Source organism: Ochotona curzoniae, unplaced genomic scaffold (assembly GCF_017591425.1).
Source record: "Ochotona curzoniae isolate NIBS_2020 unplaced genomic scaffold, NIBS_Ocur_1.0 contig_2599, whole genome shotgun sequence".
NCBI lineage: Eukaryota > Metazoa > Chordata > Mammalia > Lagomorpha > Ochotonidae > Ochotona > Ochotona curzoniae.
Window position 1 is genome coordinate 10670037 of NW_024465520.1, and position 21294 is coordinate 10691330.

Consider the following 21294-nt stretch of genomic DNA (forward strand, 5'->3'; position numbering starts at 1 on the left):
TCTGTAGAGAAGTGGAATTAAAATGCATTTATTTTGGCACAAAAATTAAAATTTACGCATGATTCTTATAATATGGATTTCCATGAACTTTTTGAAGATCTTTCACATGTATCAGTTAGTAGTATGTTTTGAACTATATAAGCCAGTAAAATGAGAACTACATTCACCTATGTGGAGCTTAAATTTTAATAGGAAAATATATATGAAAATATTCATGATATTATATATATGTATTATGTATCACCATTGTATTTCATGTAATTATGTCATGTAATATTCCTTCATTTTTTATTTTTAAAATATTCATCTACTTGAAGATTTTCCACGAGCAGATTGATTCCCCAACTGCTCCCAGCAACCTGGGCTGAGTTCCGCGGGGGAGTTGGGAACCGCTCAGGTGTCCCTCCCTGGGATCCAGGCATCCGGGTCATGCCCTCCTCCTCTCGCCCTCTGGGATCCAGGCGTCTGGGCCATGCCCTCCTCCTCTTGCCCTCTGGGATCCAGGCGTCTGGGCCATGCCCTCCTCCTCTCGCCCTCTGGGATCCAGGCGTCTGGGCCATGCCCTCCTCCTCCCACCCTCTGGGACCCAGGCGTCTGGGCCATGCCCTCCTCCTCCCGCCCTCTGGGATCCAGGCATCCGGGCCATGCCCTCTTCTTCCTGCTCATCAGCAGAGCCAAGGCTTGAACCCAGATAGTTCAACACGGAACGCAGGAGATCCAAGTGTCATTCTAGGCACTACACCATGCCCAATTCAATCTAATGTCATAACACCAGCAGAACAAGGTGCTGAGTTTTTCTTGTAGGAATAAACAGAAAAGATTGCTGGAGCTTCCCGTTGTAAACTATCCTGGCTAAGCCTCAGTGTGTCTCAGCATCCTGGAGTCACACTGACATACTTACGTTATAAGTGTGTTTTCTGAATGTCTCTGCTAACAATAATCACCTGAGGGCCAGGCACAGTAGCATAGTGGTTAAAGTCCTCACCTTGCACACGCCAGGATCCCATCTGGTCGCTGGTTCTAATCCCGGTGGCCCTGCTTCCCATCCACCTCCCTGCTTGTGACCTGGGAAAGCAGTTGAGGATGGCCTAAAGCCTTGGGACCCTGCACCTGCATGGGAGACCAGGAAGAGCTCCTGGCTCCTGGCTTTAGATTGGCTCAGCACCGGCCGTTGCAGTCACTTGGGGAGTGAACCATTAGATGGAAAATCTTCCTCTCTGTCTCTGCTCCTCTCAGTATATCCACCTTTCCAACAAAATAAATAAATAATTTAAAAAATCAGTTTTCAGGTGATGATTCATTATATTTATTTATTTATTTATTTATTTATTTATTTATTACTAAACCCTCCTCAGGCCTATTCAGATGGAATCTCTAAGAAAGTAGCTTTGGAATTCTCAGTTTGAATGACTCAGAGGATTTAAGTCACAAACATTTAGAAAACACTTCGGTTCTCACAGCAACTTCATAAAAATGTGAGTGCGCCTGCTTTCTAACTGAGAAAGCTAAGGTAAAAGGGATTCATTATCTGCTCCATGGACTCCTGAGGCTAAAACAACCTGACTTGCAAAGACCGTGGTTTCCGTTGCATGAAGCTGCTTTTGTTCTCTAAGAAAACGATCGGTTTGGATGTGGAAATATGGAATTTAAAATAGTTTTACAGTACAATTCGTTTCTGTTGCTTCTTAAAATGATGTTACAGTCCGTTTCAAAGTGCTGAAGAAAAGAATATTGAGAAACTGAAAGAAGAAAATTTCTGTGAACAGTAAAAAGTAAAGATTTAGGGGAAAGCCAGACTTGTGTGTGCCAAAGGGATGTCTGTCCCCATGTTCATTGCAGGATTGTTTACAATAACCAAGATATGGAATCAACCTAAGTGTCCCCCAGTGAGCGAATACCGCTGCCTGCAGAGACGGCCTTGGTGCACGGAGCCAATAATAACACACGTGAACTCTGACTGATGGTTGAAAGCCGAAATTTATTAGTGGCATCAGACTTTATACACTGAGGGTCATATGGGATAGGGGAGGAAGTATTGAGTTTATCAACAGAACCCATCAATTGTTTCCACACTTTTGTCTGCAACTCCTGTTGTTTTGTATAGTCTACCAACTGTTCTCACTGTTCTCATTCACATGCTGTCCACTCAACTGTTCTCACACAAATGATATCCAATCAGTTATACAATAGGTATCCATTCGGTTGGTCCTATACAAAGGATATCCAATCAGTAAACAAATGGCATCCATTCAGTTATTCACATACGAATATTATCCAATCAATTGTAATCCTGTGCTCAATGACCTTCTAGGGTCACAATGTCCTTCTACAGATGAATGTATAAACCCTCCACACACACATGAACAACACAGATAAACCTGGAGTATATTATGCTTCATGATATAAACCACGGAAGACCAATACTAAGTCATCTCACTTACCCTTGAAACATAAATTCAAGTTCAAAGTTACATAAAGTAAAATGGTTGATAGTCACCGGGGTAGCGGTACTATGGGTCTGAATAGATATTGATCAAAGGACATAAAATTTCTGTTAGAGAAGGAAAGTGACTTGAGGAGCTCGGCTGTACCACATGATAATTGTAACTGAAAACAATGTACTATATATTTGAAAATTGGTGACAGAATGGATTTTAAAATATACTCATCAGAAAATAAGTATGCAAAGCAATAGATATGATAATCAGCTTGATTTGCTGGCTTTGCAGCATATACACATATCAGAACTTCACATTCATCAAGTTCATGGGCGGGCACAGTGTGATGACTGCGCTAAACCCTTGCCTTGCTAGTACCAGGATCCCAAATGGGCACTGGTTCATATCCTAGCTATCCACTTCCCATCCAACTCTCTGCCTGTGGCTTGGGAAAGCAGCAGAGGATGGTCTAAAAGGATCTTGCACCCACATGGGAGACCTGGAAGAAGCTCCTGGATCCCAGCTCAGCCTCAGCTATGGCTGCCACTTGGGGAGTAAGCCAGCAAATGGAGTATGTTTCTCTCTGTATCTCCTCTCTGCAAATCTGTTTTCCAGTAAAAAGTAAATAAACCTTTAAAAACATTCATAGAAAATGTTTTATGAGAAAACTAGGCATGGATTTCCAAGTGTTTTGCATCAAAGTAAACTTTTTAGTTTCCTTTTCCATGAACTCTTTAAGGTACCTTCATATAAGCATCAGAGAAGCCATGAGGACTCAGGCAGTAGCATGCCAGCCAGTATTTAGGAACCGGCTGTTCAGTGCCAGTAAGGCATAACACACAGTATTTGTGGATCTTAGTGGTATGCATACCCCACCATGGTTAACACTAAAAGGACACTGATTCAAAATGTTCCTGAAAATGTCATAACCATCTTTCTCCAGCCTGCAGGTGTCAGCAGCAACAGACTTTGAATTTGAGCCCACTTCCCTCTTCTTCAGGTCTGCACAAAACTGAAATTAAGTCATAATTGCACTGACTACAGTAAGTGCATGGAGCTAGGGCAGTCATTTTTTAGAAGGAAAATAATTATTCATGCTGATATCTGCTATTAAAATGTAAGATTTCCAGGAATTTACTTGACCTTTGCGCAGTTGGCACTGTCAAACGAACAATAGATACTGAACAGAGTTAAAAGTTTTATCCCAGGGTCTGGCATCGTAGCACAGCAGCAGTCTCCACCTGCAGACACTGCTGTTCCTTGTAGGGACTCATTTAATCCCTTACGGTTCCAATTCCACTGTAGTTCCCTTCTGATGCACCAGGGAAAGCAGCAGAAGGTGGCCTAAGTAAGTTCCTGACTTCGGACTGATCTAGCCAACTATTGGCAGAAATTTAGTATACCCATCCTTTAATTACCGTAAATGTGGCTTTTTTTTCTTTGATGATTTAGTTCTGGAGATCATAGCATATCAGTGTGTAGCAGTCACCTCCCTTCCCCTTTATAGCTGCATACGTACAGCATTACGTAAATATGAGCCAGATAGTCAGCGACTCCTAAAGAAGCAGACAGTTGACCTTCAAGTTTTTGCTGTCATAAATTATGTCAGAATAACTAGCCTTGTGTATACGCCATTTTGTATTTCTGTCATTATACCTGTGTGAATTGATGTATTTAGAAGACATCAATAGTAATAAATAATAGTTTATATGTATATGCATATATATACACACATATGTATATAAATTTGGGTAGACACATTTTAAAAATTGTACAATTTTAAATTCCAAGGACGGAGTATAAGAAGTTTATTTCCATACAGCCCTATAAACACGTATGTGTCAAACATATTTGTTTTTTCCCCTCTCATAAGTGAATTATGTTTTCTCGGTGTAATTCTAGCCATAGGTTTCTTGTTATGAAGAAGAAGTTAAGAGTCAAACAACAGCTGTATTTTGTCCTCTGCGAATCACTTGCTATAGCCTTTATTTTCAATTTTTTTTTTTTGGTGAGACAATGGTTAACTTTTTTTAAAATAAGTAGGCTTGTCAGAATTTTGTTGGATTGCTTATTTATTTTTAGTCATAGTTAATACATTTTGCCTATGCTCAATCAGTACAGAAATCCACTCATATTTTCTTACAGTTCTTATTTGTACTTGGAATTTTGAACAGGATGCTGAAGAGATTCATAATCCAAGCTTGTAGACTAGTGTCAAACACTGTTCTTATTTAATGTGAGACAACAACTAGTTGTGTTTGCATGTCTCTTAATTCTTCTAAATCACATCGGTCTGCTGTCTTCATGCCTGAGTGACAAGATTTTTCATTAGTAGAATAGAAAAGAAAAATTATTTCTGGAGTCATTTGTGCTATAAGTAAACATATTCAATCATCAAAACCCTTACCTTTCTAAGAGAAGACAACGTAAACCATTATGATGCAGCCCACAATCCAGCCAATCAGGAGAAGGACAGGCACTACAAAGCGGGCCAAGCTAGCCTCTGTTAGAAAATCAAGAAAACCCATTAGGTTGCTCTGTAATGGAATCAGGAGTCTAGAGAAGAGACACGGACACGTGGCATAGCAGTGAAGACCCTGCTTAGGACGCACACAGCTCATATCACAGTTGCTGAGTCTACGCCTGCACGGCTCACCATTCCAGTCTATGCACCATGAGAGTCAGCACATAACGGCTTGGGATGTGGATCACTGCCACCCGGAGAACAGTTCCAAACTGAACCCTGGGTTCCTGGCATTGGGCTAACCCAGCCTTGGCTATTGTGGGCATATAGAAAGTGAACTAGGAGATGGAGGATCATTCTCTGCCTCTCTTCACCTACCTTCAAATAAAAATAAATAATAACGTGTTAAAAATCAGTATTTCTTCAAGAAAACCTGAAATATGAGGAATTTGATAGTATCAAATATATATGTGCATGTGTATGTATATGTATGTATATGTCTGTGTATAAATATATATATATCTAGAGAGAGAGAGACAGAGAGAGAGACAGAGAGAGATTTGCAAAGGACACCTATAACCCGGGTGTGACACCTGAGATTTGGGCCAAACACCTGAGTTTAAACTACAGGTTTTGGGTCCATCACAGTGGCTAAATCTTCGCCTTCATGCCTGGAATCCCATATGGGTGCTGCTTCATGTCCTGGCTGTCCCACTTCCCATCCAGCTCCCTACCTGTGGCCTGGGAAAGCAGTCAAGCACGGCCCTAAGCCTTGAGACCCTGCACTCACCTGGGAGACCCAGAAGAAACTTCTGGCTCCTAGCTTCAGATGGGCTCAGCTCTGGCCACTGCAACGACTTGGGGTATGAACCAGCGGATGGAAGTTATTTCTCTCTCTCTATCTCCTTCTCTCAGTATATCTGCCTTTCCAATAAAAATAAACAATGTTTTTTTTTAAAAAAAAAAAAAAAACCTACAGGTTTTGCTTTTACAGATAGGTGACCTTGGACAACTCTGAGTTTAAACTTTCCCATTTATATAACATGGATAATGAAACGCATGGCATCTGATTCCTACAGCACTTGTAGGGTCAGCTGACACAATAATCACAAATCTTCGTAAATTCTCACCCCACTTTGTGGGGTGTAAGAATGTGGATTACCTTGGTGCACGTAAAAGCAGGTCAGTGTTCCTCAGGTAATTCCCCCTACACTGTAGAATGATGACGTAAGGAGAGGTGTTGAAAATCAGCCTTGGCCTCAATAACTAACTGTTCTTCTTAATGATCACAGGAGAACAAATACATCACAGTTTAAATAATCATTCCGTACCAGAGAAAAGAGATGTTGTATTTAGTAACATGCTCTGTATAATAACGAGCACTAAGTCTGACTCTGTGGGCAGGATAACCCACCTGCAACTGAAAAAAAAAAAAGTGTATGCATAATTCCTCCTGTTCCTTCTGTATGCACTCTTACTGAAAAAAGATTTATAAACATATCTTTTTGGAATAGTCACTGCATTGTAACTTTACCTTTCCAGCACACACACACACTCACACACACACACCACATGAACAGATCCAGGAACAACAGCACAGAAAGGCATCCTAATCCTATAGAACATATGCTTCATTGACAAAAGCAGTGAGACCTTATGCCATTAGCTCACAGAGAAAATCTGTATTTTCAGCAATTGCAATCCTATTACAATCGCCATCACTTTATAATGGTGAAGACCATGTTACTGAAATGAAATCATCAGCAGAGTAGATATTTCTAAAACTAGAAAAGCAAACTTTTTCTAACTTTTCCTTACAAAATTCATCTCTGGAGTAGAGATGAATTTTCATACTTGAAACCTATTTTACCAAAACAGTTTATATTAACTGACACATTCAGAAGTTTTCCTTCTTTCTCCTTCTCACTGTGACCTTGAGCAAGGCATTAACTACTAATGAAAAAGGCCCTCCTGTTTATTTTTCATGTTATATGGTTTTAAGGACAAAGCAATCATCAAGCCATTCCCATTACTCATTTGGACAAAAACCTTTTTCTTAATGTATCATTATACAAGTACACACTAGTATTTCTTAACTACTCACACATGTGACTCAGTATTTTCCCAATTACAAAGAAATTGAAAGCCAATACTGATATTTTACTAATATTTTATTTTACTTCACAATAATGATATTGTACTTTACTAACACTTTACGAATGCATGTTTTGTAAAATGTAATTCCAGAAGGTTTTAACAAAAGTTATGTGTCATAAAAGCCCTAAAATTAAATATTCCATGAAAACACAACACAAATGACTGCCTTTTAACACTCATAGCACTTCTGCATCGGTATTCTTTTCTCACTGGTGTTTTCAGTTTTACCACAATTTGTAGCATTAAGACATTCTAAAACACTACATATGCTTATTGTATCTATTGTGTTAATTGCTTTGCTTAAATATAAAAATATAAAAATATTTACACACCAGAAAAAAAAATGGACTTAGATGTGCAACATGGCTGAGAACCCAATCATGTTCAAATTAGAAACTCAGCTGAGCAGGGTAAGGCACGTCTCCACACACACCGGGTCTCTCACTAGCTCTGACCCAGACCTCCGCCATGCTTGGTACTGGTCCAGCATCCCAGGGTCTCCGAACCAGTACCACACTGGAGAATCGCCCATTTCTAGGCCACTTGAAGAAATACACAAGAACAATAGCAAAACCTTTGGCTCATTGGATCCTCTCGCAGTTTTTCTTAACCTAGAAACATGATTCACAAATTGCTCATCTAATTCATTTTTGCAGCTACACTAACATAAATGATTAATAATCCGCACAGCAGAGATATAATGTTCTCCGTAGTGCCAGAGAAATACCAAAAACCACAAATAAGCCAAATTCTGAAAGTCTTTTTTGCCATAAAGCTTACCTTTCTCAGCCATTATTCCTGCTGTGGAGTGGCTTGGTCAGGGCCACACTCACCTCTTCCTTATTGTTATCCTGCGTCTCTTTGAACTTTAAATAGAGAGATATGTGAAGAGTGTGGCAGCGGTCCCTCTCCCGGCTGCCAGCTGTCTGTAAGGTGACGTCAGTCATTGGAAAGCAGAGTCCTCTGGCTTTAGTATTCTGTTGTTGTGGAGGAAACAAAGGATTAGGTGACCTAACCAATTATGTATGTCATGCAAGGGTACACAATTTCAATTTACCTATTGCCCTCAAGAAGACAGGAAAAAATCTCCCGTGGGTGATCTATGCATAGACAAAAAAAAATCACATTGCAATTTAGAAAAATTACACCAAGAAGAGATACTGATGCCTTAGAAAGGAGCAGCTATTCCCAGCTCCATGATGCAACGGCTAAATCCTCACTTTGCAAGTACCAGGCTCCCATATGGGTGCTGATTCCTGGCCTGGCTGTTTCATTTTCCAGGCAGCTCCCTGCTTACAGCGTGGGAAAGTAGTGGAGGATGGTCCAAAACCTTGGGACCCTGTACCCACACGGGAGATCTAGAGGAGTCTCCTGGCTCCTGGTTTTGGGTCAGCCCAACTCTGGCCATTAAAGTTATTTAGAGAGTGAACCAGCAGATCACAGATTTTCTTTCTGTCTCTCTTTCTATCTATAAATTTGATCTACCCTTCCACTAAAAATAAACAAACCTTTAAAAAAATTTTTTTCAAAGAAACGACTTTGGAATTGGAGATCCAAGTTCAAATTCCAACTTAGCTATTTTTGTAATGAAGGCCAACTTGTTTAACCTGAGCAGCAACTTCTTTAATTTTAAAATGGGGATAATAACATCTTTCCATGGGAGAACAAGGAATTTTAAAATCACATAAAACATAGACAGTTCCTTGTTACATTACAGATGAAAAAGTTAAAATAAATGGTGCCCCTTTGTTTGGACTCCACTAAAAAAAAAAAAATCTTACTGCAGTAGAGATGTTGTAGCCATGTCTAGAGTTTTCAGAGAGCAGTCATAAGCTTGCTGTTTTTATTAGCAAGGTATAAAAATAGACATTTCATTTTTCAAAGTCCAACCTGGTTTATGTAACATGTAACCTAGACCATTCTCCAGGTTCTCATTGGAATAATTAATGCCGAAGTCTGGATGGAAAGAATTTAGTGAAGAGTTTCTGTTGACTAAATTTCAAAAAGTCCAACATGTGGTTAAGAAAGACTCAGAAAGATAGGTGTTGCCTGATAGAATCCACAGAGCTCCACATGTAGTATCCCCACCCCCCCAAGGACCGCAAGATGACTTGAGTCGTGTGATGGCTACCGAGGATCATCCCACGATCACCCATCTCCCAGGAAAACAAATCTGAACTCCTTGCTTAGACACCTAAGAAACACATCTCTCTGCTTTTCTCTTCGCACTGATGCTTCATTCACATAGAATTCTTTGCTGCTCTACAAATGTAATTTTTCTACCTGAAGCATTGTGCCCGTGGATTAAAGCGTGGAGTCAACTATTTTACTATTTTTCTTGACCATGTAACTTAAATCAACTTGTTCTCTCTGCCTGCCCACACTTAATATTGAAAAGAAAATATCTACCTGTACCAGGCAAGCAAAGACATTCTACATTGCCTATGGGACAAAATCCTTATTTATCTGGTAAAGCTCAGTATTTTTAACATTAAAAGATACATATTGAGCAAAAGTTAAATGAAGACAAGACAGAGGGACAGAGGGAAGGAAAGTGGTCAATGACCTCACTTATAATTATATGAGCTCAAAAAGTTATAAAAACAGTGAAATTTAAACTGTAATTACCTTAAAGAAAAAAAAAATGAGTCACTTTCCGAAAAGCAGAAGCATACCTACAAGAGTAAAGTAATTTGCCTAAAATTAAGAAAAATAGAAGTGGACGTCTTGTTATTTGATTACTGTCTGCAGTCCTTGCCTGTACTCACACTGAAGAATGACCTTTTTGTTTTTCTCTTGTTCAATTCTTTATTTAGCGGTGTATTGTGTCCAGTACGGCCAGGCTTGCAAAGAAAATGGTGACATGTAAAATGAACAACTCAGCTTAAAGTGTTCAGTGTCAGGAAGCCAGGGTGTATTCTGCCCAACCAGGCCAAGAGGCCCCAAAGTCTAGTGTTTTTGTTTTGTTTTGTTTTTTTCCCATAAGGGTCTTTTATCAGCAGTAATAAAAATAATCATCAATGACGTGTATTTTTGTGAAAAACAGGATCTTGTGATGAGTAAGTTTGAACATGGTGAATCAGGGAGCAATGGGGTTTTTTGGTGTTGTGAGAACTTTTTTGTTTACAGGTGTAATTGATTACTGAGACGCTGGCAACTAAGGTAGCAGTGACATTGTTGGGAGATCTTGAGGGGGACATGTTAGGGTTAACTAATCATTCGCTAGGACCCACGAGATACTGACGGGGGCCCACAGCTCATCTTTAACTGCACAAGTGCCACCTGAGCTCTGCCATCATCACCCTGACACACTTAACGGGGCTCCTTAGCAGCGCAGCCAGACACACTCCTAAAGTGTCCCTGACACTTACCCTTACTTCAGCCCATACAGCGGTCCTCAATAGTGAACATTAAACCTGTAAGTGTAACAAATTTAAAATACAGTATTGCAACAACTATGAAAAAAAGCAAGACAGGTTAAGAAAAAAGGAAAGAGAGATAGAGAAGAAGATAGGGTGGGAGAGAAGCATCATTATATGTTTAGATCTACCCTTGAATTACACTGAATCAGTCCTCTTGATATTAACATGAGAATTGGCAAGAATTGTGCTACAGTACCTACCATGCGTTTCCTGTGACCATTAGAATCTAAAGCATTAATAATTTCCTTTAAAAGAATAAAAAGAATATAACCACATTGCAAACATCCATTTCCATTCCAATCATCTTACGCTTTTTTCTTTAATATGAAAGTGACTGCTGTTAACATAATTGCTATCAATTTGATGTTTGAAGAGAGATTACTTTAATTTTGTTTTCCTGCTAGTGTAGAAAGTAAAATGGAGAAGCGGTTGTGAAATTCAATGAATGTGAATTGTGCAGACCTCAGAAAACGCTTCAGTCTAGAAGCTTATCTCTTGATATATCATCAATCTTTCTGTTTAATATTTATTCAGGAAAAATGTTTTATTCATTAATAGATTTGGTTCATTTTGAACTCATGAACACAAAGGCCTATATTTGACCAATTTCTGATCTGCTTCTAACTCATTACTAAGAAATATTTTCTATTTCTGCTTAAGTTACATTAGGATAGCAATAGACTTTTTAGGCAACCGCAACTAAAAAGTTAAAATATTCAGTTCCTTGTTGGAAATAAATCAGAATTTCTCACTTTTCAAATATACTTTCAACAATCAATGTGTAGAATTATAATGTATAAACCTGAACGTGCTAGATAATATACATTTGAGTGGGCGAATAGATGGAATTAAATGAATGCAGTAGAAGTTAGCTTAATTTATATGCTAATCAGAGTTTGACTTGTGGCAATACTTTAAAAAGTAATAAGTAGTAAGATGATCTTTATTATTTGCCAGTTCATAAGGTACACTTCCATAGATAATAATTCATATTCAGTTGGACTGCTGCCAACACTAAAATACTGCACAAATCAAGATATGGTCAAATGAAATTGAGTAACATTCAGCACAAAAAGAAAAAATCCTCTAGATTCTCCTTTATAAAAGCAACAAGAAAATTGTCTAAAATTTCAAAATCACCTTTCAGGATCCTGGAAAGTAACCAGGAGCTTACAACAATTTGGAGAGCATTTCTTTAAGAAAAATGCCCAGATCTCCATAAAAATACCAAGCTTTGTGCTGTTGTAATTTAGCCTACTCTAATCTCCAACTTTGAAATAACCTTGAAAACAAGTATCGGACAACAGCATGGTAAGCCAGCTGGGAATGGGATAGAGCACTTTGAAGGTCTCATTCATTTGAAAATCATCTTTTCTTCACCAATCTGGTGATTCCCCCCAAAAGACCCTTTGCAGCAATATACAATTGTAATTAATAACAAACTAAGGTAACTGATACTCATATGTTATTCTGTACCAATATGCATTCTTTATGCATTCTTTTAAGTAAACATAATACCTGATATTGTATTTCAGTATTGTATAAAAAAAGATACCTTTGGATTTTGTAAAATATGTGTTGAGTGTTCTACAGTAAGCATTTTTAACTTGATTTAATGAAAATTGTCATCTTGGAAGCAAATTTAAAGATATTGCTGTCTCCATACGCTTTATGTATCCCTGTGCTCCAGGTCAGACAGGTGCATATGTTGAAACACCTTCCTGTTCATGGTTATTAGGCATTCTAAAGGAAAACTTAAAAACAAATTTAAGAGAACAGTTTTCATCTCTACCTAAACTTGAGTTTTAAAGAAGAAAGTGAAGGGTATGGCAGAGCAGTCGGCTGCCTACTTGAATGCTAAAGGTATAGCCTAATACATTCACAAAACCCTCTTGCAGTTTCTGAGAAACTTATTAGTTCCCAGCATTTAAGAACATTTCTGTGTAATCACTGGGCAACGACTAAGCTAGCCTCAATGACTGCTTACCAAACAAATATGGATTGTACAAATTTAGTTGGGAGAGTAACAATGAAAACTAATAGCAATCAGAAACAGCAACAAAACCAAGCTCTTGGGAGAGGCAGTATCTGATTTTAAAAACTATCTGATTACATTATTTAATTGTACACTTTCAACCAAGAAAAAAATACAAGAGAAAAAAAATATGATGCCTACCTTGAAGATAACAACAACCAAAAGTCGATCCTCAGCTTTGAAAATGAATTAATCTTTAGAATCTACCAAATATCACAGCCGAGGTCAGGATGTCTCGGACATGTTCAAACCGCTTACGTTAGCATTACAGTTTTTAATACCTTGAATCTTGGCACTGTCCTGGTTTCTTTATGAATATGTATGACTTTTGCATATGTTCACAGAGCAAGTTCATTTCATCAACATTAAATACCTATTCTTAAAAAATTATTCATCCACCATTACACTCTATAACTATTCCTTCAACATTCTAGTACCTCCAATAGTGTTATTTGCTGTCCTATGAACTATCTTCACAAAAATTATTATACTTTCTTATGTGTTAGAATCCTTTGTAAGTTGCTATAAACAGTTGAATATATATAGAATCATTAGAACACTATGTTACTATATTGAAAAGATTTATTGTGGCATACCAGGTTAAGGTTCCATTTTCTTTTTTTTTAAGATTTATTTATTTTTATTGCAAAGTCAGATATACTGAGAGGAGGAGAGACGGAGAGGAAGATCTTCTATCCATTGATTCACTCCCCAAGTAACTGCATTTACCAGCCCTGTGCTGATCCAAAGCCAAGAGCTAGGAACCTCCTCCAGGTCTCCCAGGCAGATGCAGGGACCCAAGGCTTAGGGCCAAGCAGAGAGCTGGATGGGAAGTGAAGCTGTCAGGATTAGAACCAGCGCCCACTTGGGATTCTGGCACATTCAAGGTAAGGACTTTAACTGCTAGGCTACTGCACTGGACCCAAACTTCCATTTTCAATTTCAGCATCCTATATAGGTCCCAGTTTATGTCCTGGCTTCTACACTTCCTGTCCAATTCTGTGCTAATGCTTCCTGAAAAGTAGAGGGTGATGACCTAGGTGCTTGTCCTGGATACTCACGTGGAAGATCTGAGAGAAGGTGGTTCATTGGTATATTAAAAGGATGGCACAAATGCATTTTTATTTGTAATATTTTCCTCACTTGACTTAAAAGACAATTGCAAAAATTATAATGTATAACAATGTAATGTATATGAAAAATAACAACTTAATTGGAGAATCAAGATGGCAGAACGGGTTAAGGACACATTTAAACTGAGAGAGAAATATTAGCCAGTGTGAAGCCGAAAGCACACATTCCAGGAAATAGAAGAAAATAGAACAGCAGAGGGGTGGTGGAGATTCATGGACACAGAAAAGCAGCAAAAAAAAAAAAAAAAATGGTGTGTTGTTGCAGTGACTTATACCCCAGCGTCATTCAGCAAACAGTGATTCGAATTGCACCAGCAGCCGGAACTCCACCAACAACCAGGTGGCAAGGGACTTTCACTATGCACTCAGGAGATGTACCCAGACAATGAACTTTCCATCCTACTAGTCCATTTGATTTGACCAGAGACTGAGCAGCAGATCCCAGATGGGAAGTGTGGGAACAGGGTGGATTACGCAGCCCAGTCCACATATCAGAGCCATATCTCAAGACGTTGAGAAAATGGGGTACACAGAATTCAGAAAACTCATTTTAAAGCTTTTGATCAATAATGAAAAGCACATACAAGAATTCAAAGAATTTAAGGAATATTTTACACAAACAATAAAAGCAATAGAAGCAAATCAAAGCTGATATATCAGAAATTAAGAACACAGTAGAGCAAATTAAAGGTACAACAGAGAGTCTCCAAAGTAGAAGGAAGCAAGCAGAAGAAAGAATTTCAGAATTGAGAGATATTTCCTGTCATCAGGGAGAAGCAAACAAAAAGCTGGAAGCAGAGCTGGAGCAGACCAAAAAAAGTATTCAAGAATTGAAAGACACTATTAAGAGGCCAAATATAAGAGTTATGGGAGCCACAGAAGGTGCAGAAAGAGAAACTAGTTTTACAAATATATTTAATGAAATAATAAAGAAAAATTTCCTAATCTAGAGAAAGAATTGGGAAACAAGATCCAGGAGGGGCACAGAACTCCCAACAGGCTTGATCAAAGGCAATCTTCACCAAGACACATGATCACCAAGCTCTCTTCAATTGAACATAAGGAAAAGATACCAATTAAACTCACAGGAGATCTCTCACAGGAAACTGTACAAACCAGAAGAGAATGGAGTGACATATTCTAGATTCTAAAAGAAAAAAATTGTCGGCCTAGGATAACATATCCAACAAAGCATTCTTTAGTCTTTGAAAATGAAATAAAATTCTTCCTCAGTAAAGAAAAGCTAAAAGAATTTGCCTCTTCCAAACCTGCCCTACAAATGATACTTTAAGATGTTCTCTTGACAGAGAAGAGGAATAGCACTTACCAAAACCAAAGGCAAATGTGAAGAACATCCCAGCAAAATGAAAACAGAAGACTAAATCAATGAACAACCCATTCCTAAAATGACAGGACCAAAGTGCCGCCCATACATATTAACCCTGAATGTAAATGGCTTAAGCTCAATCAAACGTCATAAATTAGTAGACTGAATTAAAAAACAAAACTCATCTATTTATTGTCTAGAAGAGACACACTTCACCAACAAAAATGAGTGGAAACCACATCGCATGGGATTTGATGTTTTCTGTTAGTTTCATCTCTTCAAAATACTTCTGATTAAATCATTCAATGACACATAGATCAGAGTAGCATCATTTTCTTCAAGAAGGTTCTTGATTTTCACTTCTTCAGCTACACGTTGGACATTTAATAGCATGTTGTTTAACTTCTTGGTGTTGTTAATTTCTTTTTTCTTTCTGATGTTGATTTTGTTTTGTGGCTCTTCATTTAAGGAGATGTATTGTAGCTGTGAAATGGAGATTGTCATATCTAGTAACATGTTATTTAACTTCATGGCATTGTAAATTTCTATTTTTCTTTCTATTGTTGATTTTGTATTAAGACTTTTCATTTGAGGGGATGTACAGTAGGTGTGAAATGGAGACTAACATATCCAGATGTGAGGATACAATTCAGTATGGATATTTCTACTTCCAGACAAAGATGAACTTACAATGAAACTGTTCACTATATCTTGACAATAGGATTCTGGACTCTCTGCCATTGTCCATGCCCGCAATGATGGACATAAGACTGTGTATGAAGAACTATACTTTAGTAATGATATAGAGGAACTAGGCGTGGGGGGGGGTGGGGGAATTGGGGCTTTGATAAGGGAAATGCCAGGCGCCTATGCAACTGTACCATAAAATGATAATAATAATAATAATAAAATGTAAAAACAAAAGAAAAAAATTTTAAAGAAAATATGCTCAGCATATTTAGGGATGTAAAGCACAAATACAGAAATGCAGATCACAACCAAACTGAGATGGCCACAATAAAAACACCAGAAAAAAAAAAAACAAGTTTCACAAATATTTGGAGAAATTAGAACCTTCTTACAGTGCTAGCAAGTATGTAAAGTGGTACAGTCACTTTTGAAAAAGCTTTGTAGTCACCCAAAAAACAGAGAACTGACTTTTGATCCAGTGATTCCATTGCTATGCATACATATAAAAGAACTAAAAACAGATGTTCAAATACAATTTGTGCATACATATTCATGGCAATATTGTTGCCAAAAATATGGAAACCTCCCAAATATCTCCAAACTAATGAATGGCTAAGCAAAATGTGGTATATACATTCAGTTTAATGTTATTCAACCGTAAGAAGAAGTTGAGTATGTGTTAAGGCATAACTGAAGCTTGAATATATTTTAAAATATTTATTTATTTATTATTCTTTACTGGAAAGACAGGTCTCTTCTTCAAAGAGGACATACAGAAAGATCATCCATCCACTGGTTCACTCCCTAATTGCCACAATAACCAAAGCTGAGCCAATCCAAAGCCAGGAGCCAGAAGTTTCTTCTGGGCCTACCACGTGGGTACGGGGCCTTGAGGCATTGGGTTGTCCTTTTTGCTTTCCCAGGTCACCAGCAGGGAGCTGGATGGGAAGTGAAGCAGCCAGGACATGAACCGGTGCCTTTATGGGATCCTGGCACTTGCAAGGTGAGAATTTATTCACTGACCCGTTGCACCACGCCCGAACCTTGAGTATATTGTGCTATGTAAAAGAGGCCAGGTTGTGTAATGTGACTCCATCATTATGAAATGTCCAAAACATGTAAAGTGTTACAGACAGAAAGCAGATCAATGATTACTCATAGTTGGGGGTGCAAATTTACCTTACATAAGACCCGAAGAAATGGTGGGGACAGTGCTGTCTTTTGGCAACTGACAAAGCTTATTTCTAGGGTCTCAGTTTTTATACATTTTATGAAACAATGATTCAGACATAATTCAAAATTAGATCATGTCTAAGACAACAAAGAAGCTAACAAGGCGACCTAGTGAAAAGGTCATTGTAACAGGGAATAGATAATATGTCTGTCCTTGATTGACTAGACAGAGCACAGATGTCCGCCTATCTTCAGGAAGAGCATGAAAACACATCCAGGGACTCACTGGGGGCGAGAGCACACTGAGGGTGAGAGGCCTTCCGCCTTCTCTTTCCTGGAGCCTCTTCTCAACAGGGTCCCACAGGCCTCCCCTCTCCCAGCTATCCTAAGGGCTGGATTCCGACAGGGGGGAAATAAGGACGAGGTTTCTTTGGGGAATAATGAAAGTGTTCTGAAATTGTGTAATAGTGATTGTTGCAGAAACTTGTGAACACACCCAAAACCACTAAACCAAACATTTCAAAAACAATGAGTCTACAGTATATGAATTGTAGCTCTATTTCTTAAAGTTACAATTAATTCTAGAAACCACCAATTTCTAGAGAAGTCTTCCTCTGCCCCGATGGCAAAACAGGGCTGGTATGGAGAAAGCTTAACAGAAACAAGACAAACGTTAAACAGAGTAGTAAAGAAAGTTGAAGAACTTTTTAAAAAAAAGACGTGTTTACTGAGTATCCACCATGTATTAGACATCACTCCAGGTGCCTGAGATGAGCAAAGATTCCTGTGCCCCAGTGTTACATATTCTTAAAAGTGATAGGCAGGGGGAAAAAAAGGAAACGGAAAACTGATTGAAACTAATGAGGTTGATCCTCGGGCTGGCTTTTCCTGGCACAAGCGAGCAGTTGTCAGTGTGGCTGAAGCGGAGTGGGCAGGGTGGAGCGCAGGAAGAGGTCAGAGAAGCTGGGAAGGAGAACTTTATCATCATTGTTAGAATACAAACTATTTCTCAGAGTGAAACAGGCAGCCAAAGAAAGCTTCTATGGAAAGATGTAATGTGATCGAAAGTTTTTAAAGTATCATTTTAGTTATTGTCATTAGCAGCAAGGACAAAGTTTTGACATTGGTCACATTCTTCCTTAATTTTCTCTTCTCTTGGCTTCTGCGACATTAGTCTTGTAGGACTTGCCTCATTTTTGTTCACTCATTCTTGGCCTTGCAGATTCATACTTATTTTAGCTTATTATTTCCTTGTTAAATGCATCAACATAAACCTTTAAGTATAATGGATGATGAGTAGGCCAGCAAGAGATGTGTAAGTGAAACACAACCAAGTGCATCCACAGACTCCTGACTCGATGGCCAGTTTCAACAGTGCACAGTATGGAGCCATTTAAGACTACATACTGAGAAGGCTTGCTTTTACCACCTGCTGTCAGTGCCTTCCAATACTTAGTTTTATCTCATATTTAGCTCATATTTCAACAAGTTAAACGGACCAAAGGAACATGCCCACGCACAGAGCGGTCATCTAGGAGGCAGTCTATGCATGCTGTAGTGACCCAGTAGACTCAGGCTGAAAGCACAACCAATAACACACAGAGCAGTTCACCATCCCAAGACCACTGCCTGGAGTAGCCCAGAGCTGAAGGGATACAGGGATGGTGCCTATCTGGGGCCTGGGCACAAAAAAAAACAACAGCAGATTGCAGAGCACACAGAAAGTACAGCATCAACAGTGGCAGCAGGAACATCTGGTGTGTGAGCAATAGATTTCAGTAATGAATTACAGATCCTCTATTTCAAAAGTTGTTCAACTGGGCTAGCCTGATGGAGTATTATACTAACACTGTGTCTGCAGTGCTGGTATCTCATGTGGGCGCTGATTGGTTTCCTGGGTCCTCCACTTCTGATCCAGATCCCTGCTTATGACCTGGGAAAGCAGTACAGCATGACTCAAGTCCTTGGACCATGAACCCACATGGGAGGCCTGGCCAGCTAGGGAATGGACCAGCAGGTGGAAAACCCTGCTCTGCCTCCTTCCCTCTCCCTCTTCCTCCTCCCCTTTTTCTCTGTCTCTCTGTCTCTCTCTCTCTCACTCTGTAACCCTTTCAGGTTAAATAGATTAATCTTTTTTTAAGTTGTCCAACTTTTGAAGACTTATAACCGTGCACGTAGAAATAGAAACTAAATTTTGAGATTTCTTTTAAGCAGAAATATTATTATCATGAAATCTTCATTAAACAAATTATTGAAAAGATAGACAATTTAAAAATTACTCTTTCCTTATAACTGGAGACACAGTAATAAAAATATCACAGATATTCTAAATGCATTCTACTCATCAGGATTCTTATACATCTTCTGACAATTAGAAAAAACATTGGAAAAATATTAAAATGTCACCATATTAGTTCACATTTTAAATTATTTTTTAAAGATTTATTATTTATTTTTATTGCAAAGTCAGATATATACAGAGAGGAGGAGAGACAGAAATATCTTTCATCCAATGATTCACTCCCCAAGCGACCGTAACGGCTGGTGCTGTGCCAATCCAAAGCCAGGACTCCAGATCCTCGTCCAGGTCTCCCACGCGGGTGCAGGATCCCAAGGCTTTGGGCCGTTCTCGACTGCTTTCCCAGGCCACAAGCAGGGAGCTGGATGGGAAGTGGAGCTGCTGGGATTAGAACCAGTGCCCATACGGGATCCCGGTGCATTCAAGCAGAGGACTTTAGCCACTAGGCCACCAAACTGGCTCCACATTTAAAATTATATTTATATTCTAACTTAACAAAATTGATTTGTATAGACAGTTAAGTATTTTCCTAGAAAAAATAAAGACTCATGAGCTCTAGATGTAGTAAAAGTTACATTTTGACACAGTTATCATAAAAAGTCTAGGTATCCCAAAACTCTCCCACAGTTGAGACAGCCTAAACACTCACACCAGCTGCAGGAGGAGTTCCAATGACATAAAAATCTGCCTAAAATTACAAATTATCAAAAATTATCTACAACCTCCTCATATTTGTCAAAAGCAAGTTATGCTACTTTCAACCATACGGTTTGAAAATTAAATCATCAAAGATACAAATTTTGATTGTTTTTTATATTAATTTGCAAAAGTGTAAGTCAAAAATATTCTGCTTAACCAAAATATTTTGTTCTTATATATTGTACTATATTATTTTATGAAAGATACTGTTTTTGTCATTTTTTAGTTTGTTATAATTTTTAAAGGAAAAAAACTTAGATTTCAGTATATTAAATATCACAATTTTTTTATGTTTTGCACAAAGTTCTCCAATTTTCATTTCACACCGAATCCTAAAAAATTGTATAGCCTATCCTGGTACCTTCAAAAGGGAAGAGAGAAGAACTGGCAAGATTATCGACCTCTCCATGCCCGTTTGTCCCTCAATTGTGTTAAGCACTGTGCTTTTCTTTCGTGTGTATCATGTTTGGAGGTTGTGTTGCTCGAGGTCTAGAAACTTCCCAGGTAGTTTAGCTGCTCTCTCACACACAGGAGAAAGCAAACCAATGCAGCCAACGATGAGATGGCTCTGCCAGCTTCAGGATCAGTCCCCTGTCTCCCAGCTTCCCCTGCAGCATACTGCTTCCCCAATACCCACGGTCTCGACATAGTGATCTGACGTATTCGGGGACTGCACGTGACACATGACATGATGTACTCTGGTTGTGTTCTCTAAATGCCTGCTGTGTGCAGCTTCTGTACATCGCATCCATTTTCTCTTTCGCTGCTCATTTGTTTTGTTTGTTTTGTTTTGTTTTTTGTTTTGTTTTTGCTTCCAATTTGAAGATCAATGTTCAAATGTGAGCATCTGTTTATTTATTTCACTTTTTTAAAGTTCCTTAATTTTTATTTGGAAGGTAAAATGACAAAAGGTAAGAAAAAGAGATACAAGAATGCAGAGAAATCTTCCATCTCCTGATTCATTCCCAAGTTCCCACAACAGCCAGCCAGAGCTGAACCAAGTTGAAGCCAGAAACACAGAACTCCACACATAACTCTCAGACAAATGGCACAGACACAGTTACCTGAGCCACCAACTGCTGCCCCCAAGGGTGAGCAGTAGTGAAAAGCTGAATCAAAAGTTGAGGAAAGGTCCTCAGCTAAAGTCCTCACCTTGCACACACTGGAATCCCGTATGGTTGCCAGTTTATGTCCCAGTGGCCCCACTTACCATCCAGCTCCCTGCTTGTGGCCTGGGAAAGCGGTCAAGGACGGCCCAAAGCCTTGGGACCCTGAACCCACGTTGGAGACCTGGAGAAAGCTCTTGGCTCCAGGCTTTGGATCGGCTCAGCTGCAGCCGTTGTAGCTGCTTGGGGAATGAATCAGTGGATGGAAGATCTTCCTCTCTGTCTCTCCTCCTCTCTATATATCTGGCTTTCCGATAAAAATAAATAAATCTTTTTTAAAAATGTGGAGGA

General features: G+C 38.9%; 1 protein-coding gene across 1 annotated transcript; it reads right to left on the bottom strand.

Moving 5' to 3' along the window:
- Positions 1-4492: 4492 nt before the first annotated feature.
- STRIT1 (small transmembrane regulator of ion transport 1) lies at positions 4493-12729 on the bottom strand. The gene is made up of 4 exons (XM_040974929.1): positions 12658-12729; positions 7840-8036; positions 4846-4941; positions 4493-4746 (listed from the first exon to the last, which is right to left on the bottom strand). Exons 2-3 carry the CDS (start codon positions 7850-7852, stop codon positions 4850-4852), a joined length of 105 nt encoding a protein of 34 aa, XP_040830863.1. The 5' UTR covers positions 7853-8036; positions 12658-12729; the 3' UTR covers positions 4493-4746; positions 4846-4849.
- Positions 12730-21294: the final 8565 nt, after the last annotated feature.